General features: G+C 46.3%; 1 protein-coding gene across 1 annotated transcript in view; it reads left to right on the top strand.

The window, feature by feature from the left end:
• The window catches only part of GRIN3A (glutamate ionotropic receptor NMDA type subunit 3A), a 98,153-nt gene that overhangs the window by 23,728 nt on the left and 48,409 nt on the right, over positions 1–26,016 (top strand). The window contains exon 2 of the mRNA XM_081176195.1: positions 24,313–24,917. Coding sequence (XP_081032321.1) covers positions 24,313–24,917 — 605 coding nt within the window. The remainder of the gene's footprint in view (positions 1–24,312; positions 24,918–26,016) is intronic.

The raw sequence follows: 26,016 nt of genomic DNA, 5'->3' as shown, positions 1-26,016 counted from the left end.
AAAGACCAATAGACCTGCGGGTATAGGGCTGCATATAAATTTAATTAATTAATAATCATGTCAGAAATAATGGTGGAACTATGTAGAGGTGAACAGTAGGGTTCAGCGATATCAGGTTTTCAATGTTGTGATATATCACCGGCTAAACATTGTGATTTACTGATATATCACGATATCTGAAATAAGGATGGAGCTATGTAGAGGCATTGGCTAGCTTCACAGTTTTTCCCGCATTGTGATTTTTGCATAGCACACACACACAAACATGATTCAGAATATATTGCCGGGTCAAAAATTAAGAAACGGATATCACGGTATGGACTTCAAACTAGCTTTTGGCGCTAGATCGATATATCACCCAGCTCTATCCAAAACTAGCAAAATTTGGGTCTCTTTGTAATAGCCTGAAATACGTTTTTCTCTCCCCCCCAACCTCTGAATATCTAACTTGAAGAAAAGTTCTAGGGAAGTGATAAGCTTGCTGCTCAGTGCGTGATCAGTTGGTCCCAATAAAAGGTTACACTCGCCTACCCGACACACACACACACTTCAAAGGAACAAAATGACTAGCTGAAAAAGCACTATCTCTTATTCCTCTCACAGCCACTCACAAAGCTTCCTCTGTAAACCTTTGACCTATCCAATTAGCATTTTGCAAATCGTATCTGTCAAGTCTAAGCAAATAGCTGTTGGGTGCAGCCCTTTCGATTTTTCAAAGCTAGCGAGGTTGGCGAAGTTGTAGCAATTTCTTAAAACAGCGAGTGGGTGAGACGCCATAATTAATTACTTTTCTCCCCTCCCTTTTGGAGTTGTCAAAGAGGAGGCATGCACTCTGCTACTTGGCTTGTTTCATTTATCTGACATCGCATGACAAAACACCTCTGCAGCCGACTTGTATGAAATCATTACCCCTATTGATTTGGTAATGTGATGAAAAGGCCAAGCCAAGCCACAGACGGGAGAATATTCCCCTGGATGGATTTCTCAAGCAAAGCCATGGAAAGGATGGAACTTGTGCTAATATAGCATAGTGCTATAGTTGTGCACAGGAATGATGGTGCTTGCAAGGCTTCTTGTATGACTGAGAGCAAAAGGCAATTGGCTCTTTTTGACTGCGCAGATCAAATGCAAGTAGTCATTCATTTGTGGCAAACAAAAATAACCGAAATGAAATTTACTGCCCTTGGGAAATGCATTTCTTTGTTTCTATCCTGACAGTGTAATCCTATACATGCCTACTCAGGAATAATCCACAACTCAGTATAATGGAGCTTACTCCCAGGTAAATGAGAATAGGATTGGAACTTCAGGGTGGCTTTGTTTAAAGCTTATATATACCATTTCCAAAATCACATTCACATTCAAATAAGCATTTCCACCATTAATATATTTCTTTATAGTAAAACATTCAACGACTTCCCTTCTTCCTCTTCCCTGGTTCCTTTGATTTTCCCACCGTTCCTATATATTCTTATATATCCATTTAGTTCACTTCCTCCCCTTATTCTTCCTTTATTATGTAGCATACTGTTGAATTTAAATAATCCTGCTAGTATTTTCACTTGTTTACAATTATTTTCTAAATACTCCACACAAAAATTCCATTCCTCTTTGTATTCTTGATCTTTTGCTCTTTTATTTTAGAGACCTGCAGCTTTGTTTAAACTTTTTGGTTTGTTGCAACGCTAGGGATGGAGAATGCTTTTCAGCTGCAGGTACAGGTGTGAGGATGTATCACTTTCAGTACTCTCAGGTTCTTATTTCTGCAATCTTGAATTCAATTCTCCACATTTTGCAGCAATTCACACACAAATTTTCATGAAAATTCACCAGCTTTTTCCCGTGAATTTCTCCTAATGAGCTCCTTATTACATGCAGTTGTGACTAACGCATACACATTTGCAAGCAGCTTTCCCTAAAATAATACAGTTTTGTATGTTGCTTTCACTAATGCCTTCGTTTTCATGCACACTCCCCGATATATGCATTTTTGTAAACATTTGTTGGAGAACTGCATCACAGCATTCAGACAAGGGCAAATTTCAAAGGATAGCTGTGTTTAGGTTGGTGTATCATTGTTCGGTCCCAGCTCCTGCCAACCTAGCAGTTCGAAAGCACGCAGTGCAAGTAGATAAATAGGTACTGATCTGGCGGGAAGGTAAACGGCGTTTCCATGTGCTGCTCTTGTTTTGCCAGAAGTGGCTTAGTCATGCTGGCCACATGACCCAGAAAAACTGTCTGCGGAAGCGGACAAACGCTGGCTCCCTTGGCCTGTAAAGCAAGATAAGTGCCGCAAACCCAGTCATTCGCAACTGGACTTAATTGTCAGTGGTCCCTTTACCTTTACCTTTATTGTTTTGGTAAGTTCAGAGCAGGCCATGTTGTGGGGTCGCTAAGGTAAAAAAATTAAAAGGCCAATCACTGGCCAGTTGTCCAGCCTTCCTGCTGCTGTGCTCACAATCAGAAAGCCAATGGGAAGGGAGATTGCAGCACTCTCTTTCTCCCTTCCCCTTTCCTGTCTACTTTTGTCTTTGAGCTCTGGAATGGCAAGACCTTTCGATCTGATGTTAGTAACTAGGAAAGCCAGAGGCAACATGGGTTTCCTCCAAATGTCGCAGCCACCTTGCAATTCAAAGGTGCAAGGTCTCTCCTCCATCAAACATCTGATTCGACTGCACACGACACCAGGAGCTGATTCCTAAAGTGGCACAACTCGCCATTCCTCAGCTGTGCAAGCTGCAGTTCAGCCTTGTGTGGTTGTTGCAATTAAGGGATTGGTGAACCCTGAACTAGAAACCTAGTCTAAAAGGGTGACTCCTAGAGATGATCACCCAGAACTAGGGCTGAGCAAATCTGTTGTTTTCAGTTTCTCTCCATTTCTCATTTTACCAGGTGTAAGTTCTCCACATCCCCACATCAGTTCCAAAAATCATCAGTGTTTTAGTCCAAATTCTCCTTAATATTCAGATATGCAAGTCTGCCTAATGTTCCCATGTTTGCAAAGCATATTTGCATAACATAACACATGTTTATGATATATGCATTTTTATTATGCTTAGTGAGAGGGTGGCTCTGCTTGTCGTTAGCTCTAGCGCCACCTGCTGCTGGCCTCCCTCCCTCCTGCCCTACCAGTTCTAGGGGACACCAGCCATTGCTGGCTGCTGCCTAGACTTTCCTTTGAGATCAGAATCTCACAAGTCTGAGGGGTGACAAAGCTGGGTCTGGAGTGGCAGAGATTGATAGGGACACCTTGCAGCAGCTGACAAGAAGGCATTCATTCGGCAGCAGACTGGAAATATTTGATCTGCAGCGTGCTGGCTAATTAACTTTCCTCTGAAAAGGTTTCCGCTTGCGAAATCTGAATAGCTGCAAGCGGCAGATGGAGGGGTGGAAGACATTGGTGGACCATTAGCCACTGCCAATGAGGAATGAATGGGGAAATGATGGCCATCATTTGACTGCTAGAATCATATCGCAAGATTTAAAGTGTCCAGAAATGAAGAGCTGAACAGCCTTTTATTTTCAGCCATGGAATCTTTACTGCTGATTCATCGCCAGCTTTCAGCTATATTCCCAGTGTTTCTTTCACAAATTGGGAAAGGAAATGGGGAAGACATAACCGAAAGTAGAAAATATGCTGCCAGGGCATTTTTGTCAAGATTTCTGTATTTCCCTAATGGCAGTCTAAGTTGCACTCCAGTTGTGTTTTTTTTGTGCTCTTAGACGTGCGAACGATGTATTGGATACACGCTCTGTGCTGATGAAGTTTTATAAAAGACTCTTATGGGGAACTAAACCCCATACATTTATCTCAGATTGCTCAGGTAGCGTTTTAAAATCTCAGTGTAAAGGACAGAGAACTATTGTCAACCTACCAACAAAAAACAAAAAGGAAAAAATGGCCCTGTATAATATTATTTTTTGGACCTCTGGGTAAAAGCCAGATTTTTACCTCTGTTCATTGTCACTGTACGGAGATGCATGGAACAAAACTCTTCTTCTGAAAATAAACAGGTTCATTAAGTGTGTCGACACAGCACAGAGCATAGCACTATTGCATTTCCACGGTGCTCTCTTGTGAACTCCTATTAAAAATCTTGCTGCGGCAGTGACTGTTTGGAGCCAAAGCTGTCATTTACCCAATCATCTCCAGGGCCACTTTTTCTAATCAGTATGAATTATTCACTTTGTGTCGGGTACTTACATGCTGGCTAAAGCAATTAGTGCTGTGTTTGCATCCGATTACACCCAGAAGATTCTCCTTAGTGAGTGCAATCTCTCTCACAATATTTATTATGTCCTCACTCAGCTGTACTTTTTTATTTTTTAACAGGGTGTTAGTTTTGACTGTGGTGATACTAGGTTCTTTCAAAGGAACCAAGAGCAAAATATTTTCTTTTGTACTGTAATACTTTGAAATAAAGCACATTGATCAGCCATCACAGAAGAGGAGGCTTGTTCACATACAGCACAGAACACAGATTCAAACTGTACACAGGGTTTGTGTAAGAGAGTGCACATTTGTTGATTTGTATAACCATTATGTTCAAGGTATACAGACAATACATTCCTTGAGCATAACATGTGTACAGCTCATCCATTTGTGCACACAAGAACACAGCTTGTACATTAATTGAATGTGATGTGTGAACATCCCTGGTTCCTGGGGCAGGAGTGGTGTTTGTGTGTTGTTTGGTGATGGTACCTAATGTGAAAGAGTAGGCCTGGATTCAACAACCACCCAGTGGACCATTTGGAGAGTAAGGGTTGCATGATATTAATGTACTATATACACAAATCATATGACAATTAAACACTGTATGCCAGTATTAAGTTATCTACAATTTAGTACATGTACTTCTGAGTCAACTTTTTTTAAGTAGGTACCACTAAGATTGTGTGGGAGTATAGATATTTTCTAGCACTGGTAGTATCATCACATTATTTAATTTAGGACACAACTCCATCTCATTCCATGAAGGATATAAATTACATTAAAAATTCCTTCTCCTCAGATTGCTAGTTTGGGGGAGGGTGTTACAAATTGTGTTACTAGATTCCAACCTTTTATCTTTTCCCTAAATATTCCTTTCTCTCTAATCATAGTAGTTGGTTTTGTAATATCTAGCTCACCTGATCTACCCTGTTTCCTCTTTATTTCCAACTACAGTCGTACCTTGGAAGTCGAACGGAATTGGTTCCAAAACAGTCGAACACCAAAGCACGGCTTCTGATTGGCTGCAGGAAGCTCCTGCAGCCAATCGGAAGCCATGGAAGCCCCGTCAGACGTTCAGCTTCCAAAAATAGTTCACAAACCAGAACAGTCACTTCCAGGTTTGCAGCATTCAGGAGCCAAAACGTTCGGAAACTAAGCTGTTTGACTTCATAGGTATGACTGCAATTGCATATAAAGTCATAGCCATTGTTATAGTGTTCAATACTTGAGTCATTATCCTATCATTTAGTTAATTCGGGGGAGGGGTGTGTGTAATGGGATACCATACCTGAATTTTATTTCTCATTATGGTGGCTACCGTAATCCAACAGCTTTTGCTTTGCTACATTTCTGTCACAGATGAATGAAATCCTTTCCACTGTGCCAACACTGGGCATTTCCAGTTTTTCCAACTTGGTAAGATATCCAAGCAGTCCAGGTACCACTGATAGATCATCTTGATACAATTTTTTTAACTGGTGGCTGTTGAGATGGTAGAACCTTTGTTAAATTTAATTGAATTATTTTGTTTTTTGAAAAATAGTATGTTAGCAGGCCGAAAGAAATCCCTTAAGAAATAAATAGTCCTATGCTTTGGATCAGCACTGGAAGTCTTTTTATGAGACCTCCAATGATTATAGCTCTGAATTTCTCCCTTACCGTCAGAGGTGGTATGTAAATAATAAATGTTGAGGATATGAAAAGTAGCAGAGAAACTTATACCCAGGAAGCTAAATAACTCTTCCAAGTGATGTATAGCTTCTTTGTAAAGACTATACATTGTCCAGAGTCTTTATATTCAAAAGAACTTTATTGTCATAAATTTATAACTGAAAAGAATATATTTACAATCTCATGCTTTTTAAAAATGGGTACATTCTCACTTGACAGCGGCGCCGGCGGCAAACTGCTACATACAACGCATGCGCGGTGTCACATGCATGCGCTGTGTGTAGTGACGCCACACATGCGCTGTACATAGCGGTTTGCCACCGGCGCCGCTGGAGCACCCTACGGACGGCAGTGGGATCCCTCCACCGCCGGCAGGAGCTGCTTACCCCCCCTCCCAGCCTCCCTCCCTCCCTGGCTCGCCGTAAGCGGTTCCTGCTTTGCCGCTTTACAGCGAGCCAGGGAGGGGCAGACAGGAGCCATGGCATAGGAAGGGGAACGGACCACCCTAGGTGTCATCACTAAGGGGGGGGGACATTCTGCACCTGCCTGCGACTCCCAAGCCTACCTGAGCTGTCGATGTTGGGGGGGGTTGACAAAAAAAAAATCCGCATTGTGTAGCACCTGGGCTTGCTACGCCTCTGATGCCTGTTTCAGATGGAGGCAAGAAGGAAACTATGTTTGGCATAATGACCCAGGTGCCAAAGAATGGGCCGAATTCTGAAAAGCCACAATAGTGTTTGTCCTTTACTTGTATGGCATTGATCTCTAGTAGCCCTTCCATTTGATCTTTGTATTCTGGAGGCTTTTCTCTCTTTCCTTTTTTGCAGTGGTTGCCAATGCCTTACCCGAGTCTTCATTTCCATAGATGCTTTATAAGAAGATCTAATGCTTAATGCAGTGTCCTTAGCATTCCGAAGCATAAATAGCATCTTGCTGACAGTTATGGCTGACATAATCATTTTTAGCACTCCAAGTACTTCACGTCAACAAAGTTACTATAACCTCCATGTGAGGAAGAACAAATTTCCAGAGGGCAATAGGGACACCAGAGAGAGAGAGAGAGAGAGAGAGAGAGAGAGAGAGAGAGAGAGAGAGAGGGAGAGAGAGATGTGCAGGAGGCAAGGGGTCATTTTCCTGTGAAGTTACTGGCATGAAATCTGCCTTCTGTTCATTTTTTAAAATATTTCTAGCCGACTCTCTGTCGCCAAAGCAATCCCAGAGTGGGGATATTCCTGACATTTGAGAGTCAGGAGCAAAAGTGTCCCGTGTTGAAGACTGACACCATGGCTAGAGACAATGGCTTGGTTCAGACATAATGCCACCCAGTTGTGGATCCATGCTTTCTGGTTTATCGAGCTATGTGCTCGCACATTCCCTCCTCCCTCCTTGTCTCCTCAGACACACAGCTCCAGCATTCCCATCCTGCAGGGATGGAGACTTTGATCTTTCAACTTTCAGCAGGGTCCTGAGCAACAATAAAATAAAATAGGGATGAGGGGGTTTTCTCATGACAGAGAAGGGTGTGTATGCTTTGTTCCATTCATGTGGTGGTGGTACTTGCTCTTCTTCTGACAGGAAATGCTCGGGGGGGGGGGGTAAAAAATGGGGGGTTGAGGAGGATCAGTTGCAGGGTGTGGGGGTTGGTGAGAAATGTCCCTATTTTCATCCGAGGAATGTTGGAGGGTACAGCTTCTTTTAAAACATTCACACGAAAATAAAAAAAATCAAAGATTGGTCTGCTAATGGTAACATAGCTAACCATCAGCCCCCACCCAACTTTGGCTCCCCCTAAAAAAAGCTCAATGACTTTGGTTGTCTGTCAAAGGAAAGTGGGAGTTCCTGCACCTCTTTTTCTAGAAAAAAACCATGGCTTACCATTCATAAAAATGGAATCTGGGTGATGCAGCTAAACATGCAAAAGAGTTGTGGGGCTTGTTTTGTTTTCAAACCACGATTTGCTCCTGAGAAGTTGGGCCATTCCAGTTTTAAGCTAGCCTGTTCAGAAGACGGATGCACTTTTCTCCTAGCGAAACGTGAAGCTATTTATAACTTACAACCCAAAAGCAGGTGTTACAATGAGGAGGAGGGGTGAAATAACCATTTCAAATGAGGCTTTCTTTGAGAAGTGGGAGTACACCTGGTCCTGCGGCAGAAGAGCAACATCAGCAAGAAATAAAATATGGTCTCAGTTTCAGATGCTGGCTTCCCACAGGAAGCCCTCCCATTAATTAAACAGTTCAACGCCACCTCCTGATCTCTTCTAGTAACTGGGAAACAGGGTCTTTTATGTTGTGCGCCTGCTTTGTTGTCAAACCTGCGATTTCACAAAGACCTTTTCACAGAGCCTCTGCAGACAGGTGTTTTTTGTAGGTATATTCTGCAGCATGTGATTGACACAATAAAAGCTCATTTATGCTGGACCGTCCACACGTCGTCCCACTTTTTTAGTTATTCTGCAATGCCCCAGTGTTACTGCATTATTGCTAACGCAGCCCCATCTGCACAAAACACACACACACATATTAATAACTGTGCTGAGTTGTTATGAGATCCCCTATTCCCTTCACAGAACTACATTTCTCAGAGTAATTTAACTGTCTCTCTTCCCAGGGAGCTCTGGGAATTGTAGCTCTGTGAGGGCCGTCTTAAGCATATCCGGTGTCGTGGTGCAAAGAGCCCTCCGGTGCCCCACCCCCCATTTCCCAGAGCTGTCTACCTTTTCCCAAGCCTCTGCGGGGATCGCTCTCCTCTCGCTGGGGCTTGCAAAGGAAGCTACGTGCCTGCTAGCCATATGGTTGATGGGGCGCAGCTGGCGGGCATGCAGGAGGGAAAGAGGAGGCCGCCGGCAAAGCCGCTTAGCTCCCCCACTTGCTGGAGCACCCCTGAGAGGCTGGCGCCCTGGCGCAACGCGCCAGTAAACCCAGTGGGGAAGACGGCTCTGAAACTATGTCTGTTTAAAGTGGCATGATAGTGCTTTAAATGTATGGTGCAGATGGGGTGACAAAAGCAGGGCAAAAAGTAATCTGAAACATTTCCGGTATAAAAAGTCACAGGGTTTCAACAGGAAGTTATGGGGCATACCTTGATTGGAAATGAAGCAGCATGTCTACCCTGAAACATTTGCAGATGTCAACAGTATTTGAAAGCAGAATCGCATATAGCTGCCCCCAAGCCATCATGAGCACAAATCATCATGAATGCATTAAAAAAACAAAACAAATCTGGAGGAGTCCACAGAGAAAGAATTGTGTATTTGGTTTGTCTCATCCAACCTTTTGCAGGAACAAAGGCCAATCATTTATTCATTCATAGATTTATAGCCCGCCCTTTGGATAATGTGTCCCCAAGGCTGCCTATGATGGAAACAATAAAATGCAGCATCAAAACAACTTATTCAACTAAATTGGTAAGAATGACAAAAACTAGAGAAAATGCTAAAAAATAATAATTTCCAGGACTGTAATGGCAAAGTTCTATGCATTATTTAAACACACACACACACACACACACACACACACACACACACAGATATTACAGGTGTGTCCCCCCCCCCACTTATGTGGGGGTTACATTATAGGCCTCCACATGCATAAGCAAAAATTGCACCCTCTTAACACCTTCTTTAGGGACGCAGGTGGAGCTGTTGTCTAAACCACAGAGCCTCCTGGGCTTGCCGATCGGAAGGTTGGCAGTTCGAATCCCTGTGACAGAGTGAGCTCCCGTTGCTCGGTCCCTGCTCCTGCCAACCTAGCAGTTTCAAAGCACGCCAAAGTGCAAGTAGATAAATAGGTATCGCTCCGGCAGGAAGGTAAATGGCGTTTCCATGTGCTGCTCTGGTTCGCCAGAAGCAGCTTAGTCATGCTGGCCACATGACCTGGAAGCTGTACGCCAGCTCCCTCGGCCAATAAAGCGAGATGAGCACCGCAACCCCAGAGTTGTCCTTTACTGGACCTAATGGTCAGGATTCCCTTTACCTTTACCTTTAACACCTTCTTTAAACACCCTCCCTGCCATTCTCTCTCCAGTTCAGACCAAAAATACTGTATCCACAAGTAAATAATTAAGTTAATGTGGGAAAGGTCATATTTAGTGTGGAAAAGGTTGATTAAGGAAGGACTATAGCTCAGTGGTGGAGCATGTGTTATGCACACAGAAAGTTCCGGGTTCAACCCCTGGCATCTGCAGGTGGCGATGGAAGAGAACACTCTCTGAAATCTTGGAGAACTACTGCAAGTTATTGCAGACATTTCGCTAGATAGACCAATGATCTGACTCAGTGTGGCAGCTTCCTCTTTCCCTAAGTAATGCTTCCCTTGAAATTCTTTGACTAGTTTTAAAAGCGCCCAACTCTGTTCTCAGTTACTGATGTCTCTCTCTCTCTCTCTCTCTCTCTCTCTCTCTCTCTCTCTCTCTGTGTGTGTGTGTGTGTGTGTGTGTGTGTTCCATTTTCAAAGTCACCTTCAATGAGGTCATAAAAACGCTTCACTCCTATTAAAAGTATCAGGGGCTTTTTTAAATGCATGCTTTCATATACATTTTAAAAACAGCATTAGAAGTGGCCCGGGAGCAGGATCTTTTACAAGCCTGGGGCGCGAAATCAAGCTGATTTATACGCTCTGCAGGCCAACTTAATTTCACCACTGAATATTTTACAGCCAGGAAGACTGACGGAAGAAATCCCCGTGTCTGAATGGTTGAAAGCGCACCAGATGCTCCTTAAGCAAATGCTGGATGAGAGGTTTAGGCTTCAGACACCGTCATGAGGAAGGGGGATCCTTTAATGTCAGCTGAAAATAATCCGTAAAGTATGTACGCTCTGCTTTCTCATCCGCTGACAGCGTGCATAGCTTACTTTATTGGATAGTGGCACCCAACCCCCCACCCCTTGTCAACAGTGGCTGCAGCTAGTCTGAAATGTTTGCAGGCTGGACTATCCAGGCAAATGGGCCAATGCCCCATCGAGCTCAGTCTGGCTCGGGCTCCAGTTTCTGTTGGTCTGCTGGCCTTCTGGCCCACCAGTCACTGGCGGAGGAAGGGGGGCGAGAGGAGCAGCTCCCCCGGGTGCCACAGGGATGCACAGTGGGAGGGGTGCAGCCTTGCTGCACTGTTCATTCTTTTCCCCCTTCCACGCCTTCCTTCTCCGTCGGTGGGAGAGTGTGTGCATGTGCTGCCTGTTAGAATTCCTGCTCCATGATTGCAGTCATGGGATTGTTGTTTATCACATGACGGTGTACGTTTTGACTCCACAGAGTGGGATGTGACGGAGACAGGATGTTTGTGTTACTGTGGAGTGGGACTATTGTCCTTTGTTTTGTTTTTCTCTTTGCTGTCTGATGCTAGAGAGAGAGGGAGCCATGTTGCAGTGCTCCGTGTGTGTTTATATGTAAATAAAGTAGATTAGCCAAAATGCTGAGTTGCTGACGTCTATCATACGAACTGCGCAGACTCTGCAGATCCCTAAGTGTGCTGGTGTCTGTTGGCATTGGTCGCTGTGATGTTCAGGCAGAAGAAAGCTTTCGAAGCTCCCAAACGAACGACTAGGAGGGAAAGAACATGCCAGTTGGGCATGTGTCTCTGCCAGGGTCCTACTTGAGTGTAGGCTGAGCTCCTGACACTGCCACCCTCTGAACCCACTCAGGCTCGGGCATACCCCTTACAACCACTGCTGGGTGGCAGAGGCAGAGGCAGGCGACATGGGAGAGCGAGCCACCCCACTGGTGCATGGCACTTAGTGCCTTCACTACGTGCTCCGAATGGTCTTTTGTCCCAACCCACATAAAGCACTGGTCCTCCAGCTTTTCCTCCCACCAGCAATCCTTAATCATAAGACTATTCTCACAATTGCTTGAAGAAATCAGGAACGTTCTAGAGAATAAGAATTTCAGGTTCTAAAACAGTGATGAATCCGTTGTCATTCTGCAGAGATTTCCTTGACAGTGGGGCTGCTTAGATACTAAACAGAGTATGTCAAAGGGCCTCAAGGTGTGGGAGACCTGGCAAGGTGTGTCCTGGCAATTAGAAGAGGGATACAGAGCTGGGTGGTGCTGTTTTGCAAAGTGGATATAGAGTGCCATCTATTGGTCCAGAGAAAGAGAATGCTAAAGCTTTTTATGCACCCAACATTAGACACAGGTAGAACTTCATTGTTACGATCACAGAAAACAATTGTGTTTCTTGCAGGAAAAGTAAACTGAGCGCTGCCTATGTTGCATGCCATTGACTTGAGCTGACACACATCCTACCCTGTAGGCACCAGTCAATCCCAGCAAGCCCCAGACAGATTATGAGGGCCATGGAGGCTTGGCAGTATCTGGTTTCATGATTGGGCAGCTCTGTGACAGTAGCAAGCTGTCAATTCCGCATGTCAATTCTACCAGTAAGTCAGGGTAGTCCTACCAGTTCATTGGTCTTGGCTCGCTTGGAAAAGGCATGTGAAATCTTTTCTCTTGCTGTTGTTGAGAGATTGTTGTTACATGCCTTCCCAGTGTCCCGATTTCCCAGGGACAGTCCTGGAATTACGAAAGCCATCCTGGCTTCTGATCTGAACCTGGAATGTCCCTGTTTCCCCTGCCAGTCCAGCCACTTCCCAGCTCAGGGAGGAAGATGAGTCAGTGCTTGTCCCGAGCAACAGTGGCTGCAGCTTTGGTGGCTGCGAGGAAGCATCCTATTGCCTCTCCGTGGCCTCTCTGTGGCGGCTGCTGCCAGCCTCCTCCTTTGGGCAGCGCATAGCAGCTGCTAGAGAGCAGGTGAGGAGGAGGAGAGGCTGTGGCTGGTGATGCCCAGCCCTGTGTGATGTGCCAGCTCTGAGGGGCAAGCAGAGAAAAGGGCTGTCTTGGGTGGGGAGACAGGGGTATGGAGAGCAAGGAGTCTTGATCTTTGTAAAAAAATGCTTTGCATCTGCATCTAATCTTAAAGGTAAAGGGACCCCTGACCATTAGGTCCAGTCGTGGCTGACTCTGGGGTTGTGGCACTCATCTCGCTTTATTGGGCCGAGGGAACCGGCGTACAGCTTCTGGGTCATGTGGCCAGCATGACTTAGCTGCTTCTGGCGAACCAGAGCAGCGCACGGAAACGCCGTTTACCTTCCCACCGGGGTGGTACCTATTTATCTACTTTCACTTTGACGTGCTTTCGAACTGCTAGGTTGGCAGGAGCAGGGACCGAGCAATGGGAGCTCACCCCGTCGCGGGGATTCAAACCACCGACTTTCTGATCAGCAAGTCCTAGGCTTTGTGGTTTAACCCACAGCGCCACCCACGTCCCTTTGCATCTAATCTTACCCCTTTCTAAAATTGATTTATTGGTGAGTGCTTTTCTTTTTGCAAACCTACTGAAGAATAAAACAAAATAAAACCGGGATGAAGGGGTTTTCTCAGGAAAGTGGAGGGCTATGTTGCATCTTCTGATTTATATTTTCTGGTGTGCAGTAGTATCTCGGGTTAAGAACCTAATTCGTTCTGGAGGTCCATTCTTGACCTGAAACTGTTCTTAACCTGAAGTACCACTTTAGCTAATGGGGCCTCCTGCTGCCACTGTGCTACCGCCACGCAATTTCTGTTCTCATCTTGAAGCAAAGTTCTTAACCCAGGGTACTATTTCTGGGTTAACGGAGTCTGTAACCTGAAGCGTCTGTAACCCGAGGTACCACTGTATATTGCTTTGTTTTGTTTCACTGTATGCAATTTGTTTCACTGATAGAGCTTGTGTTATATGCACTGAGTACAACACAGTATCTTTCTCATCTTTTGGGTCTTGTTCCGTGTTATGCTGTGGCTCCAAGAATAGGAGACCTTCTTGCATTCCTGTGCAGACGTATGGTGAACAGTCAAAAGGTTGTGCTACATGTCAGTGTCCAGGCATGCCTCAGTTTTGTCAGGGACTGGCAGCTTGTGCAGGCACTATTGGGGTGGGGGCATGGGAGAGGAATCCTCAGACCATTTTATAACTTGCCTACCTTCATTGTTCAATGTTTACAGGGGAAAATCAGTAGTATTCAACTTGAAAATGGTACAAACAGGTTGCTATTAATCTCATTTTACAGATGGAGATGTTAGGGATATTGAATTTCCATTGGCCTCCTAGCAATTCATCAGCATCACTTGAGTGGCTCTATCCAAATGATAAGTTTTCATGCAAATTTTTGTAATGGTTCCAGTTCTCTCCTGTGTGTGTTCTTTTTTAAAAAAATAATTATTATTAGTTTTACATATAATCACAATATGTAACATCGTATCTTCTTATTAAATCTCTTGGCTCAATGGAGCCTAAACGACTTCCCTTCCTCCCACTGATGGATTACAAAATTAAAATTTTATATTATTGCATTTCACTTCTTTTCCTATTCTTGTTATATGATTACTTAAGATATTAAATTAATCAACCTGAATAGGTAACTAATTCATCTTACAAATCTTCAGATAACCCTGCTAATGATGTTAATTGCTTACAGTTGGCTTTCAAGTATAATATAAATTTGTTCCAGTCTTTTTGGAATGCTTGATTTTGCTGGTTCCAGATTCTTCCCATCAGTTTGGCCAGTTCTGCAAAGTCCATCATTTTCATCTGCTACTCTTCTTTTGTTGGTACTTCATGCTGTTTCCACTTTCGGACTAATAAGATTCTTGCTGCAGTTGTTGCATATAAGAACAATTTTTTATCTTGTCCTGTGTGTGTTCTTATCCACCCAGAACTGCTCATTTCCACTCTTTGCTCTGGGCCAGCTACCAAGTGGAATGTAGTAAGCCTGACTATCTACACCATCTTGCCAAATGTTGAGAAACACTCTACTGTTCCCCTTCCTCCTCTATCAGAATCTGAAGTTTTCCCCTTCAGACGGCATAGTCCAAGCACTTAAAGCAAGATTGTGTGTGATATGGATATGGGTGGGACCCAGTGTAAACAATTCTTAATGGGTAAAGGTAAAGGGGGCCCTGACCATTAGGTCCAGTCACAGATGTCTCTGGGGTTGTGGTGCTCATCTCGTTTTATTGGCCGAGGGAGCCAGCATACAGCTTCCGGGTCATGTGGCCAGCATGACTAAGCCGCTTCTGGCAAACCAGAGCAGCACACGGAAACACCGTTTACCTTCCCACCAGAGCGGTACCTATTTATCTACTTGCACTTTTTGGTATGCTTTCGAACTGCTAAGTTGGCAGGGACCCAGCAACGGGAGCTCACCCCGTCATGGGGATTCGAACTGCCAACCTTCTGATCAGCAAGCCCTAGGCTCTGTGGTTAATTGTAACCACAGTTTGTTGCCTTTGGCCTGGTTAAAATCCTAAGCATACCACGGACCCATGATTATGTTTGTACACAGGTGAGACCTGCCTGGCAGCTTATTTACCGACCATGATATTGATAGATTGCAATATTTGATAATCCACACTTTTAGTCTGATGTGTCTTCCAGTATCCAAGTAGAAAGATGCTTTAATTGTGTTTTGCTTGGTACAGCTGTACAGTTTAGCCAGGGTTAGCAGGAACCATTTCATACTATCGTATTAAATCCTGTTTTGTGGCTGCTGATCAGTCATTAATTGTGCTTTAGGTATTTGGATACTAGGCTTAATGGTGGTTGGTAAGGAAAACAAGCTATAGTTAGGCATCATGTCTGCTGAGGATCTGTATTCTGTAGTGTGGATTCAGAAACACAGGCAGTAGAAAACAGGCTGCAGTATAAATAATTTGAAAGCCCCTTTGTATAGTATTCCCATTTAGCTTCAACCTCATGCCATGCTTCGATGGAGCCACCACTGTTCATTGATCTAATTTTCATAACTTAAAATAGCCTGTACTAGATTCCAATTTTTCTGCTCCCTTTAAATGCCCTTTAATGGAGAACACTTGCAAGTTTCTGGAGCCACAGTATTTATCCTCATTTGTAACCAGAAACGTGAATAAATAATAGATCATTCTCTCCTAAAATGGCTGACTTTTCATAATTTTGCTTTTTGCTTTTTGTTTAGAGCCTCTCTGACCTTGTACAAAAGCTTGAAATATTCATATGTGCTAAGTTGGGGTGCTGGTGTGCAGCCTTTCAAAATGCTCAGCAACCCTGCGAGCCGTGGTCCACAATCTGGTCCAAAGACAAAATTCAGAGAACCTTTAAATTAATCAAAAGAGAGGGTGATTAACATTTTGCTGCTTTTTTAAAATCAATAGTTGGAGGTCTGCATATTTGTGATGCTTGGCTGGTTGCCAAGTTGCTTTTGCTGCAAGGAGCAAGGGATCTTTAAGACTGTCTAAATTAGCTTCCATTTCTGAAGCTCCCTTCATGAACATTTCAGGAGTTGATTCTGAAATATAGCTTGCTAAATACACAGAGAAACAGAATTCCATATTCAGCTTCCATACGGGTGCATGTATGGAGCAGCTCCAAAAATAGGCAGCTGGGAATGGATCTCGCTGAACCATTCTTCCCCTCCTTGCTGCTGTTCATCCATATATTTGTCTACATTGGGCCATGATCCCTTAGGCCAGTGTTTCCCAACCTTTTTTGGGCAAAGGCACACTTGTTTCATGAAAAAAATCTCGAGGCACACCACAGCCCCGTGACGTCAGCGCGCAGCGTCACGCCGGGAGGGACGCACGAAAGTGTAAGTTTCAATTTCCCCCCCCTTGCCTTCCTTCTGCGCCAACCGCCAAAAAGCCAAGAATCGCGGGACCGCCGGCGGAGGGGGGGAGGGGGGGAGGGCGAGCGGAGGCAGCGGCGAGCCCCGTTCCTCCCCATCCGCCCCATTCCATGCAAGGAGCGCGAACAGGTGTGAGAAGGGGGTCAAACCTGCGGGTCGGCGTCGGGGAACCTCCAAGCTTTGGGGGTGGGGGAGGAGGAGGCAGCAAAGCGAGGCAGGAAGGAGAGCGCGGCTTGGCTGGGTGAGCTTTGGCAGGGGCAGGGAATGAGAGCCGCGAGGCGGGCGCTGCGGACGGAGGCGCTGCCCGCCGAGCTCGCAGGCAGCCAGGCAGGCAGACGGCGAGAGCCCCGCGCTGGGCGGCCTCTCCTGGGAAGTTTCAAAGCTGTAGTTAACTTTTTTAGATTATTATAAAAAAAAATTGAATGCTGGAGCACGATTTCTGTTCTCATCCTGAAGCAAAGTTCTTAACCCAAGGTAATATTTCTGGGTTAGTGGAGTCTGTAACCTGAAGCCTCAGTTACCCGAGGTACCACTGTCCCATGTAATGTAGTTTTGTGTTTTTGTGTTGTGAGCCTTGGATGTTAAACAGCCACCACCACCGCAGGCCCTTAAAAACAAGGTACTTTCATATTCATCTTTACTTGGAGGCAAGCCTCCCTCTTCCCAAGGGGGCCACTTCCCAATTCAGAGTGCTTGGCATCCTAAGGAGGGGAGCAGCGCTGGATTTGGGACGCTGCTGGCGGCAGAGGGGCGCAAATAACAACACTGAACAGATCCGTTGAAAAAAGCAGCTGTACCAAAATGAATTATTGCGAAAATGAGGGATATTTGAGGGAGGGGCCGTCAAATGTTGTCCTCGCCCAGGACGCCACTTGAAGGAAGCAGCGGGGGCGGACGCGGGTTGGAATCCTCTCAGCCCGGCCTCCCTCACAGGGTTGTTGTGGGGGGTAAATGGCGGGGAGCCCCGCCCGCCCCGCCCCCACCGGAGCTCCTGGGAGGGAGAAAAAGGAATGCGAAAGCGCTAATAATAAAAACCAATTTATATATGTGGAGAGAGGGAGGGAACCCTGAGGCCGCGTCAGGCCCACAAAGGCGGGAAGGGGCCCCTCAGCCGCGCAGGAGGCGCCTGTCCCGCAAGAGGCCGGCAAAGGTCACCTCTGACGCCCTTGCGCCTCCCTCCCTCCCTCCATTGCGCGCGCAGCGGGGGGGGCGCCGCTCACCATCCTCCGTGGCTGGGCGTGGCGGCTGCAGGTCGGCGGGCCCCTCTGGCGCGCGTGGACGGCGGCGCCCCTGGCGCAACTCAGGCGCTGGAGGGAGCGGAGCGAGCGGTACATGGCGGAGGCTGAGGAGCGAGGCGCCGCGGGCGGGCGAGGGGGAGGAGGACGGAGTGGGCGGAGTCACAGCCAATGGGGTGGAAGAAACCCACGTTTCCTTTTTGAAAGAGAAACTTTTAAACGAGCGCGTGGTTGAAGAAGGCGCTTGCCCAGCTCCCCTCTGCGCCTCGGAGGGCGGGTTTGAGCACGCACAATGCGCCGCCCTCCCGCCCTGCGCCGCCGCCGTCTCGCGCTCCTCCCTTTTGCGCACGCTGCCCCGCCGCCGCCCCATTGGCCGGGTCCTGTCAGCTGATCCTGTGTTATTTCCTGTGTGTGTGTGAGGGGAGAATGGAGAGAGAAACCTCGGCACCACCACCGCGGAGCCGCCCCCGGCTCGACGCGGATCCTCGCCGCCGCCGTCCCACCTCTCGCCGCCCGACTCGCCCGCCTCCCTCCCACGGCACACCAGGCAACGACCCGCGGCACACTAGTGTGCCGCGGAACACCGGTTGGGAAACACTGCCTTAGGCAAAGAGTTTCATTGCTGCTTTCTTATTTTTAGAGATACAGTAGTGCGTGTCTGTCAGCAGGAGTTGTGTGGCAAGGTCCCAAACCACCCCCCACCCCCCACAAGGTTGAATAAGACACTTGGCAACAGTATTTTAGTTTAATGGGCTTAAAAAGGGCCACAACTTTATTGATTACAGATTGTAAGCGGTATTGGCTTAGGCATTGGACCTAACCAACTATATCTGACTCCTGCCCATCTGCACAGAGTCCAGGAAGGGTTAACCACCAGTAGGAGCTCCCCCGGGGCCACCGATAGGGGTCGTGACTTAGGCACTAGCCTCCCCAGGCTTCGGACAGGGCCACCCCCCTCCCAGAATCCTTTAACGGAATACCCTTCAATGTGCAGGGGAGGTGATAGCGCTACCTCCCCTCCTCTCTTGTCCAGCAATACTCCAATTCCTAACTGCCAAGCCAGAGCAGCTGGAAGGATGAAAAGGGGTGAGATTCCTGCTGCGTCCTGCTTAAATTAAGCAGGCCACACCCCCAGAGCAATCGGCTTGGTTGCCTGGGCAGTGACACAGCCGGGAATCCCCCTCCCCCAATCAAGCGGGGCTGACCACACCCCTGCACACTTGAAGGTATCTGAGCCATGCCACATGAATATTGAACACTATGAAGGGTACAGAGGGAGGGACAGTGGGAAATTTTGTCTAAATAAGGCAGAAAATTTCACACATCCTGGGGAGAAATCTTTTTTCCAAATGAGAGAGGCCACCCAAATGTGGGTGGTTTTGATCAAATAGTTTGGGCAATTTCAACATGGCTCCTTCTGAATTAAATAGTGGGTCAGAAAAGAATTTGCTGTTGTTCAATTCCTTGCCCACCCTCTGGCATAAGGTCCCGGGAGAGATTACAGCAGCTTAAAGGTATAAAAATAATTAAGTTTTACAACTGAAGATAGCTCATGCTGCATCATGTGAAGACAATATAATTGTGGGACTCATTCCTGCACAAGGAGGTCAAGGCACAGCTACAAGCCTTTGCATGTTAAATGAAATAACAGTTCTTACTACAGTGGTGTAGAGAAACCTGAAGCCATCAAAAAAAGGAACAAATAAGTTCTAGATGTACTCCCATCTAAGAAACGAAATAGCACTATACATCACGCAGGCTTAACATGATCAGTAAATCAGAGTAATGAGTTTGATCCAATGCCTATTAATATAAGTGGAAGAACTCCAGAGACTTGTGGGCCAAAACTGCAGTTGCAGCAGGCTTATATTTCCTGAGCCAGATCCCCAAGCACATAAACGGAATATTGGAACTGTGCTCCAATATGCATTTTGTGACTAAGACAACTAAATGGGATCATCTTCATATGATTCAGCTAACGCCAGGGGGGAACAAAACAAAAAGAAACCCCCAATGAGCTCAGAGCAATGTACAATGGCCATTTCTCTCTCGCATGATAGCCCTCCAACGGAGCTTCAGCCAAGAGAATGGCCCAACATCATGTAGACAGCTTCATGACCAAGTGAGATTCAAACCCACATCTCCTCAGTCCTAGGCCACATTCACACCATACCTTTTAAGCACTGAGATACCACTTTGAACAAACATATACAGTGGTACCTCAGGTTACATACGCTTCAGGTTACAGATGCTTCAGGTTACAGACTCCGCTAACCCAGAAGTAGTACCTCAGGTTAAGAACTTTGCTTCAGGATGAGAACAGAAATCGTGCAGCAGTGGCGCAGCAGCGGGAAGCCCCATTAGCTAAAGTGGTGCTTCAGGTTAAGAACAGTTTCAGGTTAAGAACGGACCTGCAGAATGAATTAAGTTCTTAACCCGAGGTACCACTGTACACTCACCTATCCTAGTTGCAGCTTGCTGTTCCTTCCTCTTGTGGTTCTCACTTCCTGCCTGCAATGGTCCCTTATCCTAAGCTGGCATACAGCCTTTCTAGATCTCTATATAGGACCCAGGCTCAGCATCACAGCACAGTGAGGCGAATTTAGAGATCATCTGATGCATCTGGGCTATGTCCCCAGTGCTGAAGTTATAAATTTCATGTACATAACAATGCTGTGTTTAAGTGTATTATAAGCGTTGATTTGTGTGTGTGTGTTTTGCGTATAGGGACAGAGCTAGTAACTTTCCACTGGGTGTGGTAAGGTGACTTGTGACAAAATCTTGTGAATGCATCAAAAGTTTTAGGTCTGTCACTCAGCAGGAGAACTAAGACCTGAGTACCTGCCTGTGTGTATATATGTAAATGAGGATGCTTACAACACAGAGACACAGCGGAAGGAGAGAGGTGCCGTTCGTGATTTTAGCAGAGAATCTACATTTCAGTAAAGATGTTTAAAATCTCACCCTGGGATCAGTGAGAGAAAAATTTGTAAGACTGAAGCCCATTGCTCATATGTAATGGGTTGTTTGCATGTTTGTTGTTTTGTAACAGTTTTGAAGCTATATTCTAGATCAGTGTTTCCCAACCACTGTTCCGCGGCACACTAGTGTGCCGCGAGATGTTGCCTGGTGTGCCGCGGGAAAAATTAAAAAAATCGAAAGATTTTTTTTAAAAAAGTCAAATTTTCGATTGGGGCACCGTCACTAGATGACCCCTGGGGTTCCCTCCCTCCCTCCCGCTCTGCGCCTCCCTCCTCCTCCTCCGGGGAGGCCCTTCCTGGCTCTCGGCCAAGGCTTGGCGGCTGCCACTCACTCACTCGCTCGCCCACCCGTCCCTCCATCCCTGCACCCGGCCTCTCCCCCTCCGTCCCCGGCGCGGGGGCTGCCGGGATCCGTATTCCCCTCGCCCTTGGGCTCCGCGCCCACGCGGGGTGCGTGAACTACGTTTCCCAGCGTGGCCTGGCGGGCCGGGCGTTTTGTTTGAAGCACTCTTCTCCCGGCCATGGAATGAGCGCAGCGGCGGCGGCCGGGCGGGCAGGGGCTCTTCCACGCAGACCCCACGCAGCCTGCCTGCACCCCCGCGGAGATCGGGCGGCAGGATGGAGCCCGGGGATGCCCGCGGAGGCGGAGCGGTGGATGCGGAGGCTGCCCCCCAGGTAGGGCTGCGTCGGGGGGGTGGGGTTGCAATGCTGCATCCGCGCCGGAGGGGACGCATCGGACCGCGGGGAGACCCCTTGGCGGGCGTGCAAGGCAATGCATGCGTGCAGGCGTTGCATGGAGTGCAGTGCAATGCAATGGCAACGCGGCGCCCTGCATGCATGCATGCAACTTCCACCAGCGCTCCGGACTTGGCAGGTGAGGGGGGTCCCCAGTGGGCGGCAGAGAGAGCCGGGAGGGCGAAGGGGAGCCGGGGGGGAGCAGCACTGCTCCCCGAGCTGAGCCCGGGGGGGAAACTTCAGCGTCGTTGCGCCGGGTGTTGGAAGCGGAGGCTGGCGGGGGCCCCTCACCTGCAAAACCTGGTCGCCTCTCATATATTTCGTGCATTGCATTCATTGCCCGCTTTCTCCTCCAAGGAGCTCCTGGGGGCGCGTGTGGTTCTCCCCGTGTTATCCTCGCAACAACAGCCCTGCGAGGTGGGTCAGGCGAGTGGCCCAAGGGAGCACCCAGGGATTGTCCTGGCCAGGTGGGGTGATTTGAACCCTGCTCTCTGCCCGGTCTTCGTCCTCATTTAGCCCCCACATGTGCATGACTGTGCATGACTGAGGTTTTCCCCCCTCGTCTTGGCTATGGTGTGAGTCTGTGCTGTTAATTAATGGGGTTCTGCCTTCGGAGAAGATGGGCCAGCCCTCAAGGAGGTGATTATGTAATTTGCTAGCAATTCATGTCCCTCCCGGCGTGACGCTGCGCGCTGACGTCACGGGGCTGTAATGGTGGTGTGCCTCGAGATTTTTTTCATGAAACAAGTGTGCCTTTGCCCAAAAAAGGTTGGGAAACACTGTTCTAGATTGCTAAAGGCACTTCCAAACTGTGGTTTATTGTGGACTTGACACAGTTGATGTTTGTGAGATTTTTGCAGGAACCATGTGATATTGTGTTCTTCAAAATGTTATCCCATATTTCTCCTCCTGCCACCTCCCCCGTTTCAATCTGCATTTACTGTTTCTGCATTTTTATTTACGTGCTGGGTTTTCTATGGTAAATCCAGATTAAACTGTAAAAATAATATGGAACGAGGTTTTGAAGACGATGATAGTGTGTGGATGCTGCACAAAACTTCCATTCCTGAGCAGCATCAATAATAAACTCTGGTGTGGAGCCTAAGTAGAATTAAGTATTAACCTGTGTGCACACCACCCACTTTATGCATAGAGAGAAAACATTACTGAACTATTTATGAAATAGTACCATTGGAGAGTATGCCATGCCCTCTTCAGTGGCTGCTGGATTTGTGCAATTCCAAGCCATCAGCACATTTTATTCATTCTACAGGCCAAGTAAATTATTGCTATTACAAGATGCATATTGATTGTGTTGCTCTTATCCATTTAATTAGCTGGTTTGCAAAAGAGGTTTTGGATACTTAAAGGAGAAGTAGGGGAGGGGGGAGACTGAATATCCTGAACTGGAGCTTTTCTTATCACACTTTGGGGAATTACATCATTGGCTCATTACAAATCTGTTCTTGCTACTGCATATTCATCTTGCTGTGGATTAACATGCTGCAAACCTTTCCCATGTTAATAAGCTTTCTTATGTGATTTCCACACTGCAAATCTGTATACCTGTCTCTGGTGTTTTGAAAATGTAAAGGCCACAAGCACTGGGCAAAACAAAATGTATGGGGCATGTCTTGCTTTTACTCACTTTGACTTATAAAACCTTGTAGCCTAGGCTGCACCTCTTAGTATTTGGAGCTTAGTGTGTGGCTGGTCTTGCACTCAAATGGGAGGTTACATTCAGTAGCCTTTTGATGCTTCCAAGCTGCATGATTCTAGTGATCAACATGTTATACAAAATGGCATAGGGATGTGGGTGGCACTGTAGTCTAAACCACTGAGCCTCTTGGGCTTGGCAATCAGAAGGTCGGCAGTTGGAATCCCCATGACAGGGTGAGCTCCTGTTGCTCTGCTCCAGCACCTGCCAACCTAGCTGTTCGAAAACATGAAGTACAAGTAGATAAATAGGTACCACTGTGGCGGGAAGGTAAATGGTGTTTCCATGCGCTCTGGTTTCCATCACGGTGTCCTGCTGCACCAGAAGCTGTTTAGTCATGCTGGCCACATGACCTGGAAAGCTGTCTGTGGACAAATGTCAGTTCCCTCGGCCAGTAAACTGAGATGAGCGCCGCAACCCCAGAGTCACCTTTGACTGGACTCAGCCATCCAGGGATCCTTTACCTTTACCTTTTACAAAATGGCATATATATAATGATGCTTGGTAGTCACTCACTTACCTTGACCAAAATTATTTGGATGCCTCCACACCATATAAAGCCTTGAATTTGGTGCACCCTAATTGTGTGCTTTTTAAAAAATAAATCTGAAAATAGGCCATTTCTGCATCTCTCCCTCAAAATGAGAAATATGAAGAGTACACCAAAATAGTTAAGCTAGATAGAAAAGTTGAATTTGATTGGCACATAGCCTGTGAGACTTCCTGAAAAGCTAGGAAAGGCTGCACATGGAATGTTTTAATGAAGAGTCAAAACATGGGAAGATAGGTTTGCCCCATTTTGGAAGCTAGGACTCCAGAGCCAAGCAAGCATATGTAGGATGGATTTTCATTCTGTGGGAGTTTTCTTAGGGGATGAGCTATTTCAAACAGCAGCCAGGAACAGGATACTTGATTGCAGATGTAAATTGAACATATGCTACAAGGTCAATAAAAATTGAAACACCAAGGTGAATTAGATACTTTTAAAGGATTCTATGATTTATGGCTTTATTCAAGCAACAGAGTTTTGCATACATTTGCTTCCCCACCCCACAAAAAATCCCCTTCCAAGTATAATATATTTGTGGTCAAGGCTTTCCCTAACTAATATTTTTCTTATTTTACAGAATCCCCTTCACCTGCAGTTGAGCTTAGAACGCTCATTAAGTTTTGACGCTGATGTCACTTTCTCCATCTTGGCCTTGAACAACTGGTATAACTTTAGCTTGATGGTGTGCCAGGAAGAGTGGAACATCACAGATTTTCTCTTCCTCACACAGCAGAGCTCCAAGTTTCATTTGGGATCCATTATAAATATCACAGGGAACCTCACGTCAACCAGCAACCTCTTGACTTACTTGCAAGTTCATCTGGAGAACATCAAGGACACAACGTCAACGGTGGTGATGTTTGGCTGCGACATGGAAAGCACAAGGAGGATTTTTGAAATTACCACCCAATTTGGGGTGATGCCTCCTGATCTCCACTGGATTCTTGGAGATTCGCACAACGTGGAAGAGCTGAGGACAGAAGGCTTGCCGTTGGGTCTCATAGCTCACGGGAAAACAACACAGTCTTTTTTTGAAGACTACATACAGGATGCAATGGAGCTTGTAGCTAGAGCTGTTGCTTCCGCTACAATGATCCAACCAGAACTGGCGCTTATTCCAAGTACAACCAATTGCTTGAACACGGAGAGAAAAAATCTCACTTCGGGCCAGTATTTATCAAAGTAAGATTATCTCTCAATTAATTTCCTTGCAAGCACTGTGAATGTGTGAGTCTGACACTCCATATTTAAGGGTTCAATCAGGACTTGCCTAAAGGTCCAGATGGTACTGAGTAGGGTGGGACTTAGAGAACAGAAGCAAGAGTGGAAGGATGAGGTGCTTAACCCTGACCCTGCCTCCTGTTTTTCCCTGGAGCTCTACTTCTCCAGCTAGTTTTCTCTCAGCCTCAGGAAACTTGGGCCTGGGAACCTGAGCTGGGGTGTAGGAGGAAAGTAACGGGGAGAGGGAGTTAAAGCACTGTTAACCCAACTGCAACTTCTCCACTATAACTTGTGTCCTCACTCACTTTGCAGCTTTTCGGTGGAGTCCTGGGTCTTCTGCCAACCATTCAATCTAGCCCTTATTTCCAGTGAAACAGCTTCTTTTTTTATTTCATGTGCTCTGTAGGCTATTCTTTTTATGATTGACTGTATAATAATTTTACTTGGATTTTCATGTTGACCTCAGTGGAGTACTAGGCAGAACACACAATAATGACATCATGGAGAGTCTGGTGGAAATAACTATGGCCATCACATCATCACTTCCTTTCCAGAAATGCCAGTGCTGATGTGAGAACTCTCCTTACCAGGAGCAGAAATAACGTGACAGCTGGCATGACCCAACTATGATGGCGTCAAGGGAATGTCAACACATTATGGCCATTTCCAGTGATCACAGGACTCAGTGGCCATACAGAACCAAGAGCTAGCCTATTCTCACCTATTATAGAGAAGCTTTCCAAATGGTTATATAAAGTAACAAAACATCTCCGCTCTCACAAGTCTGGCTTTCTCAAATACAAGCGAGGCTTTTGGACCATGATGCAGCAATTAAGCCATTTGACTATGACACTATGATATCTAAGGATTTATCCAGATGATTTGCCCCACCTAAGATTATTTTTTTTAAGTTGACTTTTAAATTCTGTGATGTGACAGCTTCCATTTAAAAGTGTACAGCTTGCTTTTAGAATAGAATTTGTAATGGTTTGAAAAAAATATGGTGGCAGGTGATGACCCTCAAAATAGTAGTGTTTCAACCTGACCTCCCCTTTGACCT

Source organism: Podarcis bocagei (genome assembly GCF_964188305.1).
Source record: "Podarcis bocagei genome assembly, chromosome: 17".
NCBI lineage: Eukaryota > Metazoa > Chordata > Lepidosauria > Squamata > Lacertidae > Podarcis > Podarcis bocagei.
This window is presented reverse-complemented; position numbering and strand designations above follow the sequence as displayed.